Source organism: Haemorhous mexicanus, chromosome 9, assembly GCF_027477595.1.
Source record: "Haemorhous mexicanus isolate bHaeMex1 chromosome 9, bHaeMex1.pri, whole genome shotgun sequence".
Lineage (NCBI taxonomy): Eukaryota > Metazoa > Chordata > Aves > Passeriformes > Fringillidae > Haemorhous > Haemorhous mexicanus.
The window spans coordinates 18,710,756-18,731,937 of NC_082349.1; the positions used below are offsets into that span (position 1 = coordinate 18,710,756).

General features: G+C 40.3%; 1 protein-coding gene across 1 annotated transcript in view; it reads left to right on the plus strand.

Moving 5' to 3' along the window:
• Positions 1-1,464: 1,464 nt before the first annotated feature.
• The window catches only part of SNX7 (sorting nexin 7), a 29,278-nt gene continuing 9,560 nt past the window's right edge, over positions 1,465-21,182 (plus strand). The window contains exons 1-7 of the mRNA XM_059854311.1: positions 1,465-1,823; positions 7,583-7,765; positions 9,553-9,663; positions 10,073-10,237; positions 11,187-11,388; positions 13,207-13,406; positions 16,813-16,899. Coding sequence (XP_059710294.1) covers positions 1,650-1,823; positions 7,583-7,765; positions 9,553-9,663; positions 10,073-10,237; positions 11,187-11,388; positions 13,207-13,406; positions 16,813-16,899 — 1,122 coding nt within the window. The 5' untranslated portion in view covers positions 1,465-1,649. The remainder of the gene's footprint in view (positions 1,824-7,582; positions 7,766-9,552; positions 9,664-10,072; positions 10,238-11,186; positions 11,389-13,206; positions 13,407-16,812; positions 16,900-21,182) is intronic.

Sequence of the window (21,182 nt, forward strand, 5' to 3'; positions counted from 1 at the left end):
GGACAGTCTAGATAGGGTCGGAAAAAAAAGTCTGGGCATCTCGTACCAGGGTCAGTTGTTATTTTAATACTACAGGAGTTGTTTATCTGCACTTACTGGAAGGTCCTCAGGCATCGGCCGGTGTCCGAGGCTCCAGGACAGGCGCATCCCACCTCCCTCTGCCGGCGGCTCCGGGCGAGACCCCCTGCAGCAAACGCCGCTGGCACCTGAGGCGTGGAGCGGGCCACTGCCTCCGGCTCCTCGAGAATTTTAGGGCGTTTTTTAAACAAAAATTAAAATGTCTCAGTAAACACTCTCTAATTAGGCAGACGTAGTCTTTGTCTCTTTGCACAGTTCAGTGAACACTTGGTGGTTTTTATTTAATCCCTGTATTTCAAGTTGTGGTTCAAGACTTCGCCGAAACCCGTGAAATATCAAATGTATTTCCTCATCAGCTGCCTGCAGCGCTTCACGAAGGAATACTTTTCAAAGTACTTTCGTTTGATTACGGGGTTTGCCTTTTCTAATTTGACAGCAAGGGAATCAAGATACACAAAGACAATGTTGTATCTGCCTGTTTAAGAACCCGCCCACGACTCCTGAAATTTACATTAACAACAAAGTTGACTTCAGCTATTTCAGGCGGCGCCTGGAGAGACGTGCCCTGTTCCACACTGAGCAAACGCGGGCCCGGCCCCGCAGCGGCGCTCCCGGCTCCGGCCCAGACTCGGTGCCAGGGAAGCGCTGAAGCCCCGGGCAGGTCAGAGCTGCCTTCCCCTCCCGCCGCCTCCCTGCTCGGCCCTGGCTCCGGCAACGAAAGACGCCCGCCATTACTTCCAGTTCAATACTGGCAACTTCGAAATCCCACAATTCCGATGGTTTTACTTTAAAAAAAAGGACGGCTTTGCGCTTTTAAATGTTTGGTGTCTCTCTCTCTCCCCGTTGCTTTTCTGATGTAATGGGCTGTCACTTTGTTCTCACAAGCACATTTCTGACACCAAAGAGTCCCTGGCCAGGACAGGCGCCTGACCTCAAGGCGAAGGGGTCCAGCTACGAGCGACAGAGCGGCTGCTCCAGAGAAGCTGTATGAGAGGCAAGAGACAAAGCATCAACGCGTGGGCTTTCCCTGCTGCCCCGGTGGCGGCACCTGAGTGCCTGCCACGAGGGAATAAAGACCAACCCGGAGAGCGCAGGAAAGCAAGCCTGGGTACGCCCCTGCCGGCCCGGGGGCTGTCGAGGGCAGAGCGGGCGGCTGCCTGGGAGCGCACGAAGCTCTCCCGACCGAGACTGCACACACATTCCAGCGGCTGCGGCCAGAGGCAGCCCCGTGGGCGACTCGCCCAGTCCCCTGGCAGCCTCGGGGGCGGCCAGGGCGGCGTCCCCCGCGCCGCCACGAACACGCCTGTGGGCGTTGAGCCGCCCCGTCCCGCCTCCGCAGAGGCCGCAGCCGCAGTCGCCGCTGTCCGGGCCTGCCGGCAGGCTCGACACCTCCCGGCCCCGCTCCCTCCCAGCCCTGCCCGGCAGCGCGGCCCTCCTGCCGCCGCTTCCACTCCTGCGCACTGGGCGCGCCCCCCGGGCCGGCAGCGGCCGGGGGCGGGCGGGGGAGCCGCCAACTGCGGTCCCGCGGGGAGCGGCTGTGGCGGGGCCGCCGCCCGCGCTCGCAGGGCAGGATGGAGACGGAGGGCCGGGTACCGGGGCCGGCGCTCCCCGCCGGCGGGGAAGAGCCCGGAGCCGATTCGCATCTCGCCGCGGGTGCCCTCCGCACGGCCCGGGGGCCGCTGCTCGCCGCCGCCGAGGTGCTGGCCCTGGACGACGAGGAAGACGACCTGGAGGTGTTCAGCAAGGTACGGCAGCACCCTCCGCGCCGGGGGCGGCCGGGCGGGCGAGCCGGTACTTTGCCCCTGCGGGCGCCGGGCGAGCCGGGGTGGTGCGACGGGACGGGACGGGAGGGGACGGGAGTGGACGGGACGGCTCCGCCCCGGGCAGCGATCGCGGCCTCTGCCCGCCCGCCCCTCGCACGCACGGCGCTCCCCGGTGCCACCGGGGCTCCGTGACGGGCCGGGCTGCCCGAGGGCGCGGGGCTGACGGGGGCAGCGCTCGGCGGCGCCCGCAGTCCCGGGTCACTTCTCGGGCACGAAACGCGAAGTCGCTGCCTCGGACCAGCAGTGCGAGTCATGACTGCGCTTACCTTAAATGTGCCATCTAGTCTGGACTCGCTGTACCCTTATCATCACTTATGCTCGTCAGGTGCCATATATGTATCTGTAAATTAAATAAACAATTGTCTTTAGTAATTGCAGTTGTGTTTGAGTGTAAATCAATTTTTCCAAGTTTCAGTTGGAGTTTCCTTTTAAAAGATGAAGTCTCACACCTTCACATGGGAGATTTGAGAAGATAATACCTGAATTTTGATGAAGGGAATAAATGTAACTGACAGTGTATCAGTGTCCACCTTCAGAGAGCACACAGCCAGGTACATACGTGCCCGTCTGGCTGATAGCTGGTTTTAATTAAACCAACGAAGGGGGGGTTTGGCTTCTACATCTATTGTTTCTCAGTTAGTACTGATTTAGTACAGGTGAAGACAAGACTTACCTCTTGTCTCCTCAGTAGTTAAAGAAGAGGGCATGCCATGGATCTATTTGCCTTATCAAAGCAGCATCTAAAATATAAGTGCATACAGAGAGCTAGGGTGTCACTATTTGAGATTTGTGAACTGCTGTGATAGGATGTGTGCCATGGGAGAGAAATAGCAGTTATATTTCCGATTTGAAAAAGTGACAATGTATTTCTATTCAGTAGGATAGATTGTCACAGGCAGTAAATGTTTGGTTTTTATATTTCTGTAGGTGAGAAACACTGTTGTGGTATGAATGAATACTACTATTGGAATAAGGACTTCCTTCTTAGGAGCTATGTATTTAAACTCTGTAATACAATTTATGTATGTATTGCTATGTATTTAAACTGTAATATAATTGTTCAAACTCATGGCTTTTAAGGCCAGAAGGCACTCTTAGGTGATTTAATAGTCTGTAACGTGCCAGAGATTAGGCTAAATTTCACCAAGTTACCTGTATTTTTCTGAAACATAACTAGGGTCAAGCTGAATTATATTTTCTTGGAAAGCACCAGTCCTGATTTGACTTAAAAAGATGAATGATTCACTTAACTTGCATGCAGAAGCAGTGCTAAAATATCATTTTAGTTGTTGATGCTCACTTTGCATCCATTTCCTTTTACGAGTGAAGTTCAGGCACTTCTGCATGAAGGTATCTGCTTATCAACACAGTGTATTGATGCTTATGCTGCTTCCTTATCAAGAGCAATTCTCCTTGGGAATAAAAAATAAAACAAGTGGAGTTGATACAAGTTACTGCTGCTTTATGGCAAATATTGAGAACTTTAAATTTCTGCCTGGATTCATGCCAAATGTTTTTTACATATATGAAATCTTAACTACTGTTAATGCATGCTGCATGATAAGTTATTCCTGCAAACGAGAAATTTTGTCATATTATATGAAAATATAGTTTTCCTTCCAAAGCTTGGATACTTGCAGGTAGTGGTTGTATATACCAACCAGAAATTTATGGCTTGTTTTCAAATACAATTTGAGATCTGATCTTTTGAGCTGATGAAAATCTGTGACATTGGTTGGTCTTTACACCCTGTTTATTCATGTTCCATATATTCAGAGGAATCTGACAGGCTAAATGTAGCTTACAACTAAGTTTTGTAAAACCAATTTTTCCCTAACATAGTGTTCCAGGACTGCCTTGTTTTAAATTACATCTTAATGGGGTTCCTCACGCAGTGTTTGTAAGGCAGTGGTGTAGCCTTTGCAGGCCAGGCGGGACGGCAGCAGCCATGCAGAGCTCACTGCTTGCTGCTCTCCTCAGCTTCATCTTTCTCAGTCTAGGCAGTGGAACGTGCCAACTAACGAAATGGTGAAAAATGAGATTCTTAAAAATTGTCAACTTCAATACCCTGAGTTATTACTCAGAATGTAAACACTGGGCTTTTATTTTATGAAAATCCATAGACGTTTAACCTGATAGTGTTATAAACCATTGACCTGGTATCCTCTGACATATCTCAAATATTACAGACCAGCATCTTCAGCTGCTCTGATAAAGCATTTCATGATGTGATATGCATTTCACTTTATTCAAGTTTCCACTGCCACTGAAAAAGTTTGTAATTCTTTTCAGCAGAGACAAATCCTGGGAGCTGAGTTATGAGTCAGACAGATGGAATGTTTTCAATCTGCTTTTTTCCCTTAGCTTCAAAGTATAGAGGACTGCCTGTGTCACAAATACCCATTCAATTATCTTTTGCATTCCTTGATAACTGATATGTAGCATTGACAAAGCTGTCAGCAGTTTGGTTAATACTTAAAATCTTTAGTACCTCTGCTTTCAAACTGTTTCACAGTGGTTGTCTGCATTTCATAATGTCAGAAAACTTAATGATATTTCTGAAAAACATGTATATATCACTTCAGAATTGCATAGAAACTAATTTTTTTTGAGCGTTTTCTTCAAGTTCATCAAGGATTTGAGACAGAATAGTTCCTTGGCCAAAAAATGCACTTATAAATCAGTCCCCCTGAATATCTTTGCTCTTTGAAGAATGCTCCAACAACTAAGCTATTCACTTATAAGAAACTCTGCCCCATGTCCTTTATCTCAAGACCTGTTTTTGGATCCTGGCTTCAGATTGTTGCAAGCTCTGGATCCTTGCTGGGATGGATGGATGGATGGATGGATGGATGGATGGATGGATGGATGGATGGATGGAGCGAGCACAGAGGTAACCTTGGGTCAAGGACCTATGCTGTGGAAGGGAGCATTGCTTAGACAAACCCCCAGGCTTAGTGTCTTCTCCAGAGCTGCAGTCTCAGCTCTATGCATAGTCTGTTTTGAGGCTGCTCTACCAGCAGGAATGATTCCTTCCCTTATAAATTTTGGAGTGTTACTGACCAGTTGCAGTCAAATGTGAGACTGAGATTGGGTAACTGCAAGTGTAAGAGAAAGGAGACACAGAAAAAGGCCCTCACTCTGCAAGGAGCTCATTGATTTTCTGTTGCTTTGGTCTCCTGGTCAGTAAATCAAAAGGCAGGAACCTGTTTGTGGACTGGCACACACAACTCTGCCAACTGCTCTGTCAGGAGGGAAGGGGCTTGGGAAGAGAAGGGGTACTGCAGGTAGATGGGGATGGGGGAGGTGTGGGAAAGGACATAATTTTCTGGGACAGGGCCTTGATATTCTTTGCATGGGTGTGGAAGCAGAAGGTTACCCAACCTGAGAGCTGTCTGTTTTTCCCGTGCTACAAAACTCCTGCCCTCATCTGTATGCACACAAAAACATAGTTCCAACCACAAAATTACAGCTGTATAGAAAATTATCATGGGTTTTTTAACTGTGTTTCTGTGATGACATCAGGCTTAGGTCACATGAACTTCAAGAATTACTGGAAGTAAACCTGAACTATCATGAAGATAAAGAGACAGATGCTTCTTTAAAACTCAGGTGTATTCATTCATATGTACATGAATACTAGAGCTATATTAAACAAAACCAAAGACTTGCTTATTCTGTGGATTTTTATTGCCCATATTTTGTTTCTCAAACCACATATTCATAAGCCCTTCCACATAAACATATACTTTCAGACAGCTCTATGAATAGAGCAATTTTTAGTAGCAACCTAGAAGAAGGAAGGAAACATTATGACATTAATGCTCCATGTAAAATGAGAAAATATGAAACACATTTACCTTGATCCAATTTAGGCTTTGCAGAGTCATTCCTCCTCAAATTATATGGCCATTCAAGTCCCTTACTTGCTCACATCCATTTTTCTTTCCGTAGAAATTTCCCATTGTCTCAGCACTTTGAATTGCATGGGCTGCTCTGAGCTAGCAGTCCTCATTCTTCATCTAGACCATGGGCATCCAGTGCTAGCAGGCTCTAGGAACAGCTCTGTTTATTCTGCATGACTCAGGGTAGTGCTGGCTGTATAGAAGTCGTGTAGAAACACACTGAGAAAAAGTAAAATGACTGACAGGCATACAAGGAAACCACTGTGTAATATTTGAAGTGTTGTCTTAGTCTTCTGTGTTGCTTTTGTCTCCCTGTTCAAAGAACTGCATGTAAGTGAGGGGAGGAGAGCTAGTACATAAGCACTTTCTGGGCATAATTCCTGGTAGAAATGTCTCTTCCATATTTGTGGGAGTACGTTGATAAATCCAAAGAAAAAGAACAAGATAAGGTGCCTTTTTCCAGAGAAGGTTTTGATCCAGTTGAATTCAAGGGACAAAAAGCAACTCTGACACAGTTCAGCAGCACTAAAGTGTGGTTCCCTTCATTCCTGTGAGATTGGCCTCAGGATGATGCTGTGACTCCACTTAGTGTGGACTTGCACTATTCCAGTCCTGGCATTTGAGCAGTTTTCTCTTTAACAGCATCCCTGTTCTCCTTCCTCCTGCCCTCTCCTTCCAACAAGGCATTGGAGAGGGCAACTCTTTGCCACTCATAGTCAGTGTAGTCTAACAACCCTTTCAGAAAACTTCTAGAAAATAGATTAAAGTTTTTTATGAAGATAATTCTTTGTATTGCATATATTAAAAAAGCCATATACTGCATTACTGTATTTGATATTTAAAATATAATTATTCATTTCAATTTCTCTGTTATCTCTAATGAATTATTAATTTGTTATGCTCTTTTATGAAGTTTGTGAATTCAATTTATTTTCATAGTAACTGTATCCTTCAAGATTCTAGATTAGAGATCTCACCCAGACTTGTATCTAAGGAAGAAAATGAGATTTCTGTCCCATTTCCAGTTTCCACCTTGTTTCTCAGCAGTTGAGTGAGCACCATTGAATTCACTAGCAGAAGCAGCTGCTATGGGGACATATTCTTACTGAGTTTTGTGGAAGTGGTCAGTAGTGTCAAAAAGTGGTTTTTCACTTCAGCAAAACAGTGGTCTGACTTTTTTTTTTTTTTTTTTTATAAATCAGCAAATTTTAACTGCATCCTTACATACTGTTTTCCTTAAGAAAAAAAAAAAAGATTAATTTATGTACCATTAATTGTTTTCCATTTCAAATATTAATTAAACTAAACACAAACTGAAATATCCACTTCCAGTAAAAATTCTGATTTAGATTTTGCCTTGTTTTTTTGAGTCATCATTTTTTTATCCATCCTGAGATAATTCAAACATCGTAAGTCCTCAGTAACTGGCTTCTAAAAATTTTAATAAAACTGGTAGGTACCCTACACAATTAATGGGTGCTTAGTTCATAACTAATTTTACTATTCATAGGAAAGTTCTCTTTCTAGTTATGCATTACCTTCTCAAATGGTAGTATTTTGTTCTTTCATCCATTTTAGAATAAATCTCATTTCTTACATTCTCACCAGAGCAAATACTGAAAAGGATAACAGATTTGCTATGTACTTCATAATTCTTTCATTTGCTCTGAGTTTTATCTGTTCTATCAGATTATTTTAAAGCTTGCCATTTTAGTGTCAGAGACATATTTCTATACAAAGATTATTGATATGGATGTCCTCATGTCTTATCTGTAGGATACATCTCTGACTGAGGTAAACTCATTCAGTCCTTCAGTGCCAATATCCCCCTCATCAATGATAAACCAATATAAATTTGAAGATGGGCCAGAATTAAGAGATCTCTTCATTACAGTCGATGATCCTGAGAGCCACATTACAGCCATTGAAACGTTTATCACATACAGAGTAGTCACAAAGGTAAGTGTCTATTCGTGGTTTAATGGCTCGCTTTGATAACAACTGGCATTTTCACTCTTCTTGCACACCATTCTCTGGCATATTGCTAAATTTAAACTTTAATTTTGCCATGAGTTATAGACAACTAAAACTGCATGAAACTGTGCTATATAATGGAAAAAAATTCAATGTGAGTCTGCATACACATGTGCATAGATTCTTTATGTTGAGAAAGTAGTTAATAATTCTTCAATGGCAAAATGAATACTGTGAGGCAATAACATTTTCTGTTGTGATCTTCAGCAGGAACAGGAAACAGCCAAAGGACTGATCCACTTTGAAGAGACTGTATTAGCACAAGTATTGATGACTTTTGGATAACTTACAGGCTACCAGTCTTATGTTTTGCATAAATATTACCTCCTACAGTCTTTCAGTTCCATTCTTTTCTAATTGCAGCATCCATGGGTGTTTGCTTCCCATGTACAGTTGCATGAGATTTCTGGGGAAATTGCCACAATTCTCTAATGAAAAAGTAGTATTAGGAAACAATTAAGTGTATTTTTAGTTGTCCTGAATGCAACTTATTTACAGGAAATAAGGAAGAAAATCAGCCTTGTGAGACCAGCCAGGTCTTCTGAGATTACCAGTAAATATTCAGCAGGCTCCATTTTGAGGATTGCACTGTTCGTTTATTTTACTTTGAGTTCTTTTTAAAATATTCATTTAAAAGCATATTTTCAAATGGGAATTATTCATCTTTAAATAAGAGATATCAATTCCTCATAAAATATTTAAGGAGTAGGAAGAGAGATATCTTTGTTATGTTGCTAGCAATAATTTTCACTTTATGCCTGTTTCTGTAGACGAAAGAACATTTTTTCTTCAGGCAAGTATGAAGGGGCTGTAAGTTGGATTGGTCTTGCTTTTTTTATCTCTTCTATCCTTTCTTATCATATTTAATTTGGAGTGGTGGTTGTTGATGATAAAGTAATAGCATTCCTCCCACACACCTTGAAAAATTTTTATTCAACCCTCAAAAATGTTTGGATTACCAAAAGCACATTTTGAGGTTTTTAGAATTTACTTGCATCACATTATAAATCTCTGTGCAACAAAGAATGCTAAATAAAAACATGGGCTCTTTGTGGTAAAATAAATCTCAGGGTCTGACAATTTTTTAATCTGTAATAAGGATTTTTTGTAGGCATTAAATGTTTGTTGGCAAGTTCTAACAGGGGGCTGCAAAACTGGAATCAGTGATAGAATCCATTTAGCAGTGCAGGAAGTGTTATTGCTGTGATATGCTGAAGTTTTCATGTTTTGAATGTGAGGATTATTGAGTAACTTCACCAGCTCCCAAGGACGTGTGTCAGCTCTTTGGGCTTTGTTCAGAGTGTTAAAAAAGGGACTTTCCCCACTTGTAGATTACTAATCACTTTAAGAGAAGTGCCCTCAAAGTAATGAACATAACTGTGATTGCTGAAAGAAAAATGCCACAGTAAACTAATTATTGCAATAATTTGGAAACATTGTGGTAAGATAACCATTATGTGTCACTGCACAAAGTGCAGCTTACTGCTCACTTTCCCCACCCCCCCCCCCAGTAGAACTTTGATTTCTTGCTGAAATAGGATGTGATAACTCTTCAAGGAGTTGATAATTGTTCTTTAATATAATAGCAAAACAGTGACAGAGACCAAATAGAATGTATGCATTCCCTCAAGTACTCAGTTTTCTCCAAAATCTAAAACTTTTTTTTTCTGGTATTCTAACCTGAGTCTTTTCTTTCTGCTTTTGGTTTTCAGACAACCCGTGGTGAATTTGACTCCAGTGAATATGAAGTCCGAAGACGATACCAGGATTTCCTTTGGTTGAAGAGCAAACTTGAAGAAGCACATCCGACACTGATCATTCCTGTTTGTTTGCTAAAACCTAAGTTATTTTTCTTTGTTTATAAGATGGCTCCAGTTTTATACAGAGATGTTTGAGGTCTTTCTTCAGCTTCTGAAGTTTCACAAATATTAAGCCAACCTATTTTCCTTAGCTTTATATATATATATGTGACAAAAATCACATAAAGGATTTTCTTAGGTTAATTTGCAGTAATTTATGTTCTTTCTTAGTTGTACTTGTGTTCTTCTGCACTGTATATTACAAGAAAAATGGTATACCTTAATTGAATATGATAACTTTATATAGCTTTTGGGTTGTTGCAAGGTGGATTTTACAAGGAATACCCATGTGTTTTAGTAAACAGAAGAACTGTTATAATACTCCAAATATTATGCAAATTATACAATATATTTCTTCTTTTTTTTTCCTTAGCCATTGCCTGAAAAATTCATAATGAGGGGAATGGTGGAACGATTTAGTGATGAATTCATTGAGACTCGAAGAAAAGCTTTACATAAATTTTTGAATCGTATTGCTGATCATCCAACTTTAACTTTTAATGAGGACTTCAAAATTTTTCTTACTGCACAAGCCTGGGTAAAATGACTTTGTTTTTATTTACAGTTATGGGAAGCCACATGTTATGTTAGTAGGGTACATCAGGAGCCTTCCTGGTTCAGTATTCAGTAGTGTCATCCCACGGCTTGTTACAGAAGTGGCAGAAGCAGGCAGGGATTTGTGGAATATTCATAACCTAAGATGACCTTTTCTTCTGTGGTTTTGGTAATCATGTACATGACCATAAACATTGCTGTACCTTCCAAAGTTGTTTTTGTTACTGCATTTTAGATTTTTGTGGTAAATTCATAGTATTTCAACTCTGCATATTTTTTGGTACACATATAAGTTTCCAAGATTATGAGTAACACAGTGGTATTAATTAATTATTGTTTTGGCATGGCAATGTCTTTTCCTTCTTTCTTTTTTTTAAGTTTTACTAATCTCATAAAAGAAAAACACAGGATTTTCCTGTTGCATTGTTGCAAAATCTGTCCAGTTGCAAATTGGAGTTTTGTACTCAGAAAAGCCTGTCTCTGAATTTCAGCAAAGGTTATTCTAGCAACATATAGAAAAAGTTAAAAGAATAGATGGATTACTTCCTCCAGTAGGAGCATTGTCTGCTTTTCTCAAAGACTTATTTCTTCAATCATTACCTCTGCTTTCCTGTTCAAAAAGCTAAATTGCAAACTAGCTAACCCACCCTGAGGAGCAAAGGGGTGAAGGTGCTCTGCCATCTTCAACCACTCTTGCAACACTGTCGTACATGGCATGCTTGTGTTTGCTCAGAAAGGCTTAGCTAATAAATGCACAAGACAGGGAGGATTCTGACACTGGTCTAATAATGATAAGATTTATACACTAAAAAGTCAGAGGTTTATGTATGTAGTTTTGTTAAAAAAAGAAAAATAAAAGCGCGCTTTTATTTATAGTTTTCAGAGAATTAACAAAAGTACCTGGAAGTAAAGAGAGCTTGTTCTGTCTTTAGGAACTCTCCTCCCACAAGAAGCAGGGTCCTGGTTTGCTGAGCAGGATGGGACAGACCGTCAGAGCTGTTGCATCCTCAGTAAGAGGAGCAGTTAAAAATCGTCCTGAAATGTTTACAGAAATGAACAATTACATGGAAACATTTAGTCAGAAAGTAAACTTACTAGATAAAATAGCTCATAGGATTTACAAGGAAGAAAGGGGTAAGTAGAAAATGTGTATCAGTTTTACTGATTTAAGAAATTTAAAAGTAAATTAGTTTTCATTGTGGATGGCAAAATACTCTTTCCAGGAAAAAGGGAGATGTTTATATTTATATTGTGTTTTTCCTTCTGGTCATGTTTTTGACAGACCTTCAATTTTTTTAATAGGAAGAGTTTTAACATGTCATTCAGCTACTTATGAGGAACTTAGAAGAATATTTAAACATGTGCCCTTTGGAAAGCTGCATAACCTTTGGTTTTTAACTTCCAAAGGAATGTACAGTTTTCTGTGCAATCTCATAGTGACACGAGGCTGTCTTGATTCTAGGTCTCTAAACTTTGTTTAGTTTTGTTCTGCACCTTTTTTCCATTGACAAAGTCGATTTTAATTTTTTAATAGCTTGACTGTTGGCCATAATTTTTGTCATGGAAAGCTGTGCCTACTAGAGTTTTCTCAAGAAGGATGGGTTAATCTGATTTTTTTCCTTAAGTAAGAGTAGTCACACATCTAGTTGGAATGCTAAGTTATTGATTTTCCTGAGATTCTGAGATGATCCTGATCTCAGACTATGCCTGTTCAGTAGAATTTCCACTGGGCAGCACTTGAAGTATTTACTTGTCTACATAATATAATTTGAAGAGCTGTATCCTGTTAATAACTGAATCCTTGAGCTTTCTTATGCAGTACCAGATCTCAGCGTGTCTTCACTGAAAGGGTGTTACAAAAGAAAAATACATGTTGGTGAAAAGAGTAGGAACTCTTTCACTGGAGGGAGCAATTGACATTGTTCCCTCCAGTGAAAGTAGCTGTCTGAGCTTTGTAGGTTCAAGGTATCAGTCCCAAAATATTTCTTGGAAAAGCTTAAGAATTTTGACATTCTCCCAAATGTTTTAGGTCATATCTTCTTTCTAGATTTTCCAAACAACACTTGTCAGAACACTTGTGTGCAGGGCCACACTGTTGTGAATAGGAATTGTTGATAGCTGTGATACAGAGAACATTCCTGCTTGCAGTACCCTAACATGGGGTTCTTGATTACATCTTCCATGGAGGGGTCCAAATAATCTCAAAGTAAACACTACACTCTTTATGCCACACGACTGCTTTCATCTTTCTTAGGACATTTCTTCATTATAAATTTAGTAGTGACAAAATTGCATTTTCAATGCATGACCAATGTGTTCACAGTCTCCTCCTGTGAACTGCAGCTTGCCCATGTTTAGCCCTACCAAGTGGCACAGTGATTTGTGGGCCTTCTCTGTTTATGGATTATGACTTGGTCTAGAAACATAAAAGAAGTAATTAATGAGATATCTCTGTATTTAAATTAATAAAAACTACTGAAGGAGATACCTGCTGAGCTGAGGGAACTTCAGTGTTTCTTCTGGAGCTTTTGGGACATAACAAATCATCTAGTTTTAATAACTGAAACTGTATTTGGAACATTACTGTTAACCAAGAAGCAGAGGAATTCAGGGCAGTAGAAGTCAGCAGGTCAGACCAACTGCCGTGGCTCCTGTTGCTCTGCATGAAGACAATGTAAGGTAATGCAGGTGATTGGTGTCTGAATGCAGCTCTTCAGGTCTGCCTGAGTATGTGTCTGGGGCATTTTTGCTGATAAATTTCTCAAAGCTACAATACATTAATTGATTAGTTTATTCATATACAGTGAACTGGAGTTTGCTTATCTTGGTCATTTGAGCAAATTTAAAATTAGCGTCAGTCTCTTGCTTGGTTCACAGTAAATATGAAGTTGCACTTAGTATCCCTTGGAGCTCTGTTCATGAAGAGAAATATGTGTATCTGTTCCTTTTAAGACTACTTCAATGAAATGAAGGAGTATGGCCCCATCCACACGCTGTGGTCGGCGTCAGAAGAAGACATAGGTGACTCTCTGAAGGGCCTGGCCAGCTGCATCGACCGCTGCTGCAGGGCTACGGAGAGGAGAATGGCAGGGCTCTCAGAGCACCTGCTGCCCATTCTACATGAGTACGTTCTCTACAGTGAGATTCTCATGGTAAGGTTTCCTGAAGGACTCTTTATGGCTCAGTATAAAATTTGGCTTAGTCCAGTGACCATGTCCTGGAGAGAATTTGTAGCTGAGGAAAATGACTTCACAGTCCCTGTATTTACTCAATACAAAGCATGCACAGCATATGATACCTTTCCATTATTGGGGAATCTGATTGGTCCTGTTTCTCTTGCTAATCTGAGAGATTATTTGGAAGGGGCAAGAAGTGCCCCTTCCAAATAAGAAGAGCTTGATAGTTTTGCCTGTCAGGCAGCCGTGGGTAGCTGTGCTAGGGTGTCTAGTTTTGTCATCTTCAGTGAGCTCTGCATTGTAGCAGTGAGGGTTTGGAAACAGCAGTTGAGAAAGACCTTCCCTGACACTGCCAAAATATGAACTCATTGAGTAACAGATTGTGTGTGGGAAAAGGAGTGGAGAGGTTTTTCCCTTTCTAGGAGCTCTTCCTAAATATGTTTTCTTTTTCCTGAACAGCTGGGAACTTCCAGTCCCTGCACCATTATATAAGCATGTGTTAGTCTTTGCCATAAGCTACTGCTCTCAGTTCCCTTTATGTATGTATTTTGCTTACACTTGGAGAGGATGTAAAAAATCAGACTCCAGAGTTGATACAGTCAGTGCTGGCGGAAAATCAACATAATAAAGTCACTGAATTCAGTATGTCATAATTCCCACTTTGCTGCCTACAGAAAGCAGAACGTGTACAAACCCCTCTTTGTCTAGGTTTTGAGCAATGCCAGCTGCAGAATCTGTTCTTGTGTTACTATTGGGAACCCAGCTCCTGCTGCAGTGGTTTCTGGGTGGGGGCTGCAAGAGTCTTAGAGTCCATGAGTAGAGCAAGACCCAAGTTAACTGAGCCTTTGGTGGCACTCTGCAGGGTATTTCCACTTTCTCAGTAAGGCTTAGCTACTGAGATTTAGGAATTCCTGCTGCAATGACTGCTGTCTTTAAAACAAGCTTCACAGAAAAAGGGGCCATACAAAATGTCCTGTGTCTCACAATTCTCATTATTTTCTGGTAGATAGAGGTAGGTACTGCTTTGCTTAAAGATCTGAGGAGATTACTGTCCTAGCAATTGTAGGTCATCTTCTCCCCCACTTCCAACCTTGTTTTACAGAATTTCCACATCTGTTACCCATAAGCAATTGTAGTCTTCATGCTACTGAGGAGATGCTGCCCACCCATTGCCTTCTGTTTTGCAGCCTGAGTCACCGTCACCCTTTCTCAGGCGTTCTGTTTTGTGCAGAGCACAGAAAGATTTCTGGGGACAAGCCCCAGGATGATTACCTGGCTCTTCCTGCACACTTTACTGTTGCCCACTGCATTTTTTTTTTCTGCTTGTAGCTTTCTTGATGCAGCACTTGCAACACAGTATTAGGGTGCCATGAGGTCCTGTCCAAGGGAGAAGTCTTCAGTAGCTCATTCCTGTTCCGCAACTGTTCCTTTCCCTTCATTCACCATGGATTTTTATTTTGCTTACTACTTCCCTCTTGCACTTTGAAGAGGGAAATACTAGTCACTAAAATAAAATACCTAAAATACCCTATGGAAGTCACCCGCTAGTAAGCCTTTCAGAGGTGTGTTTAACCCCTCATCACAGGGACCTTGGTGCAGTGCTACCAAGATCACATGCAAATGTGCAGAACAAGGTGTGATCAATACAATACAATCCTTGTATTTTCCAGTGTTGAAAGTTCAGCCTGTAACTAGGAAAAGAGTTTGATTCATATCTAAAATATTTACATCTGGACCAACCACTTCCTAACTGACCCACAGAACAAATCTGCTGTCCCTCAGGGTACAAATTACAGTGTTAATTAGTTATGAGTCCACATAAAATTATTTGTGGGTTTTGTGGCAAAATACCATTAAGTATTGTACAAAAAAACTGTAGAAGTATAATAATATGTTTTAAAAGTGTGGTGCCTTTGTTTGCAATTAGAAGTCAGCACTTGTCGATGTAGCACCTTAATGTTAATTGGTTTTGTCTTGTAATTTAAAGTGTATGTGTGATAAATGTTGCCATGCTGTCATTAGAAGTTTTAAAAGAGGCAAAAGAAATAGGAAAAAAGAGAAAACATTTGTATTATGAAGAAAAGCTGTTCCAGATATTTTTTTGCTTTTGTGCTTCCAGATAAACATTTTCTGTATTTATCTAACGGAAAGATTCCAAGGTGTTGATGAGCATTCATCTATATTGCTGATCTGTTGCTCAGAAAAGCCCTAAGTCAGATTTACTAGGTTTTTATAGTGATTACCTCTTCAAAAAGAAACATTGAAAAATTACTTGACAATTAAGCTCTTAAATTATTCTATCATGTTTGATAAAGTGTCAAGATTTCAGAGAGAACTCAGTCAAATAAGAGAGCTAGAGAAGGTAGAGCTGCTTGTGTCCTGTGCTGTTTCAACATGCCCTATGCTAGAGGTGAATACTGAACATCTCTGCAGAAGAAGCAGTGAAACCAGTTGTGGCAAGGTAATGTAAAAGAAGGTTTTGAGATTTGTAATTATCTATGTCCTGCTTCTGATTTTTTTTCAAAAAGACTAAGGCCTTGCAACATTTCTGCAAGATAAGCATACCTGAGTGTTCTTGTGTAGATGAGGAAGCTAAGACAAAGAGACATTTGTAAGGCTTCATCAAGGTCTCAGAGCAAATCAGTATTGAAATGGAAATTTAATCTGTAATACTGTTTGTGTTTTGTAGCTTAACGAGTAATATTGCTTCCCCTTTCTAATTATTTTTTTGACATTATGCTAAAAACCCAATACCTGACAAGATAGTTTCAAAAATTCCATATGCTGAAAATAAGCACATATACTAATGGTAGAAAAGCTTTCATTCCTACAATAACTGTATCTGATTTTTCTGATTTTTTTTTTCTGATTTACCAGAACTATATTTGGCACTTACAAAATAATATTAAAGGTTAAAGTCACAATTTCAATAATGCTTTATATACTATTTCTAGTCATTCTACTTTATATTGTAAATTTTACTCAAAGAAGATACTTTTGTTCATAAGATTTGGCAAATTCATGTTGCTGTTTTTAAATGAATATATTGTAAGTTAAGCTGATACCAAGTAAACGCCTGTAGCATTTCTGCTCATACAACTGGCAGTGATATTGTGTATGGCCGATTCTTGTGGCACTGATTTTGGATTTAGTAAGATTATTGAAAGGCCTGTAAGATAAAATACAGGTATGGAAAAATAAACCTTCATTATTTTAATTTTTTTTATAAAACAATATCATGTCAAAATTATTAAATGGTGTCATTCTTTGATCTTGTTTATCAAATAGACAACTTGTTTGATGGTTTTCTTAGAGCTAAAATCTGCTGCAGTTTACTTCTTCTTTTTCTTTTTTTTTTTTTTTTACCCCCTTCCATACTAAGGGTGTTTTGAAAAGGAGAGACCAAATTCAAGGCGAGCTGGATTCCAAAGTTGATGCTTTAGCCAATAAAAAGACAGAGAAGGATCTGGTAAGTGTTTTCAGAAAGCCAGACTCTTCCAGGCCGTATTGTAGCAGCAGGAGCGGCGCAGACGGACACTGTCCTCTGAGGCCACGGGCTGGGACTGGGGGCTGTCTCCACCCCAGCAGCTCTTGTCCCAGGCAAAGGCCATCACCAGGAAGAAGCAGCACGTCAGTAGCTGGGCTGCTGGTCATGGTGGGTGACCACTGGCCTTTGTCAACACAGACTGTTCCATGACTTATTTTCAGTTTTTCTGCTCCGCACTTGCAGTTAAAAGAAAGTGACCATTGCTGCAGTGATCTCATAGCTGCTGCTTCATTGATGTAGGAGAGGTAGAGGGGGAGATGAGAATCAGCAAAACTGTTCATTAAACTTATTTAAATGAAAATGTGCTGCATTCTGTTCTTACAGGTTTCTGTTTTTTCTAGTTGGGCCGAGGAATATTTTTTTTTTTGCTTCCAGTATGAAACTTTCATTCATTTTAGTGAAGTCAGACTCTAACTGGTACCCCATGGGGGCAGGCATCCCCAAAACCACCAGCAAGGCTCCACCAGCAGCCAATTAAAAACAACCTCTGGGATGAGAATTGGCATTTTTAAAATTTTTGATTGTTAAACTCTCTAGTCTAAATAATGTCCATTTGGCACAGTATTAACACCAAGTGTTATACAGTGTAAATAATATGTAAAAATTACTAATACCATTTTAGTACATCAAAGAAGAATATCTTTAACATTTTAGATACTTTTTATTGGGCTTGTTCTAATTAGTTTCCATGTAAAGATGAGCTGTTTAGATAGTTTTTGGCACTTGAAATGCATATTTTAATTAGATTATTTTTGGCACTGAGGAGAGCAAATAAGAATATATTGTGGAACTCTGATATCTACAATGGCTATAGTATATTATATAACAATTTGCCTATGTGTACTGGAGTGGGACATTAGGTAAATATCTCTGGTTTTGGGGTTTTTTTCCTGAAGCAGAAATTTTATATTCTGTAATTTGTTTTTCTTTCTTTTTCTGCTTTATTTGCTGTTTCTCCTGTCCTTTTTTCTTAGTTTAAAGCCTGAAGCTCTTATAAAATGCACAGAGGATGGTGAGTTGGAGAAGCCCCCTAGGCTGGGAGTTGGGTAGCCATGGCAGGTGCATTCAGAGATGAATTCAGCTCCATACAGTTTGTTTAGCAGCCAGACTCGTTGTTGTTTACTGCAGAAGAGACACCATAGTCTGGCAGGATGTGCTATCTTTTCAGGATGCATTTCCTCTTATAATCTGATAGAGCTCTCAGACGTGGTGCATGTCCCTTTTCCCTTTTCCTGAACTGTTACAAATAAAAAAGGGATATTTTTATTTTAGCATAGTACTGATCGTACCATTTTGATTTGATCCTGACAGTGGTTTACTCTATCATGAGATGTTTGTACTTGCTTCCAGTAGGATTTTGAAATCAGTTTGCCCAAACTTATTTTTTTCACTGTGTATGTGTTTCCATATCTGCATTTACAGTTTGGTAAAGGCTTTGGACACTCTGATTCCCCAGGTGTTCAGATCTTTGCTTTATCTTTCCAACCCCTCTATTTCTTACTAATTTCAGAGAATCCTGTTTTTGAGAGTCTGGTTCTTCTTGCAGTCTCAGAAGAGCAGTAAAACAGATGTCTGTTTGTCTAATCTGATAATAAAATCCTGTGTTCTCTAATTGAGTGGCAGCTGTATCCTGAAGACCTTTTCTTAATTAGAAGCTGAAGCCTTTTTCTAGTAAGGATAGTTTGGCAACAGAGAATGGTGTACTGCTATTTTTAACCATTCGAGTGACTTAACTATTTTCTTGGTCATTTTTTTACTATGTTTTCATTTTTATCATGTGTTGAAGTATTTTTCTAACACTTCTAACTAGACTTATTTCTTAGTAAAGGTGGTCATAACACAGGTCTGTTGTTGGAATGGGTCTCAGACACCAAGTTTGTGTGTATTTGCACATATCTATTCCTAAGCAGAACTCCTGTAGCTTCTAATGATCTCATAGATGTCAGATTGAACTTGTCAGTGCAATCTAGTAGCCAGAAATTTTGCTGACAATGAGTGGCATGAACCCTAATCTCATTTGAAGTACATTTCCACCACAGATAAGGAGTTTCAGACTGTCATTAGAGCTGATAAAAGGCTGTGAGATATTTAGCATTGGTCGTGGCAAACATTAAATGATCTAACAAACACAAGGTTGTACAGCAGAAGAATGTAAAACATCCCTAAGGTCACTGCAGATGAAATAGACTGAAATTGCAAATTAAACCTTATGGGACATTAGGCTAATCAGATGGGAAAAAAATGTTGAGCTGTGTTAGAAAGCTGCTTCTGGTGCTGCTACAAAAACCAAAACCTTGGTTTCTGCACCAAAATTTGGTCCACAAAGAGGCAGTTATTCGGGGTATGGATGGTTTGAAGACTGTGATTTTGGATGCAGGCTCTGACAGAGAGATTGGGCCCAACTTTGGTACCCTCCTGCTAATCTAGACATTTCTTACCCTCCAGAGCTGTGGCTGGAAAGTTAGTGGCATATGCTGCTCCATGATTCCCTCACTCCATCCTGAAGGTTACACAGCAATGCTAGTGTATCCCTCTATGGTTTGGGCATTTTTAACAGTTTTAGCCTTGCCACTAGGGCTGATAATAATTCTGAAAAAGGGTTGATAATAATGTGCTCTGACAGAGCAAGATAAGCATTTAAATGCTAACTTAAGGATTCTAGTGTTCAGGCTTGAAACTGAGTAGTAAGGAGATGAAATGCTGAATCTGTTACATTCTGAATATATTTTGTGTTTTAACTCCAGGCTAAAAAGGGGTTAGTATCACCAAGCTGTAGGATTAATTCACATGGCAGGTAGAAATTCGTGCTATTTTGCATAGTGAGATGGTGTAAAATACTGTGTCACCATGTAATTTGGCTGTTGGGCCATGTCTCTTTGGCTACAGTCACACAGTCCATGTCTGGCAGCAATTGCCCTAGCAATGCCTGGCTCCCACCTTCCTGAGCTCTGGTCCCATGTCTGATGAGTGCTGTGCTGGCCATCACTGGTGGGAGTTTTTATTTCTCACACTGGCTGCCTCAGTGAGATCCATGTAAGAAAATGGATTCAGAATCCTGTTTAATTTGCAGGATCAATTGTAACAATTTTCACCTTGTAAATGAGGAACACACTAGGTGTGTTTTGGCTTGGACTTAATAAAAACTAGATGTTTTTGTTAAGTCCAAGCCATTCTTCTTCAATTTCTGCTGTCATGGCAGCTAAAGAGAGTTGCATTGATGGGTTTTTTCAGTTTTGAAAAAGTAGACCTTGAATGTGTCTACTTGACATGGTGACATGTGGCATAGTGCTGCCTTTATACCCTAAGTCCAACCCCTGCCTTAATACAACATGGGATTTCTTTGGGACTTTAGAGTGGGATGTTTAAACTGCATATCCTGGCAGAGTTGTATAACAGAATCTGCCTGTCCATATCATGTTCTGACTACAGTATGGAAGAAATTTGTAGTTCCTAGAAAAGGCTAGACAAAAACAAACTGTAAAATAACTTAAAGTTTTAAAGACCGAGGTAAAGAAAAGCTGCTGCAGCCAGGACTTGTAAGTCAGAGAAGTTCTTTATATGTGTAGACTACATAGGAACTTCTTTTTTGCAAAAGCAGAGAATGGATTCAACTGCCTTTCCTACTCTAAATCATCTTTAAAATGTCATCATTTTCAGTATTCTGTGTGCATTCATTTTTTGGTATTTGAAGGAAAGGCAATTAGCATGGAACATGGTCAAAATACCAAATCCAGTTGTCTGTAATTCCTTTAAAGGTAATCCCCCCACATTTAAGCTTTGGATTAGCCTTTTCATTTTGAATGCAGTGTTAATAGTTGAAATTATCCTTGTCTGTAACTTGATTAGTGGTTTGGCCAGATAACTGAACTTGGGCTTTTCAGTAAAGTAGAAATAGTTTTTTTTTTCATTTTGTTCCTCATTAATAACCAGTATGTCATTAACCTAGAAGTGTGGCAAAGAAAATCAATGTGGAAATCAAATCTAACTAAAAGTGTTTGTTATTGACTGTGGATAACATCAATTCAGATGAAATTTTCAGTTTTACTAGCTAAGGAGTTCTTAGCTTCTTGAAGAGCTGAATGGGATCCAGGTTCTTTCTCTTTCAGGCACTGTTTGATGATTCAGTTTGTGTTTGATGGCAGCATCACTGCTGTTGCACTCGATCACTGTTCTCCCCTGCATAGTCCAAGCTGGAGGCTGTGCAC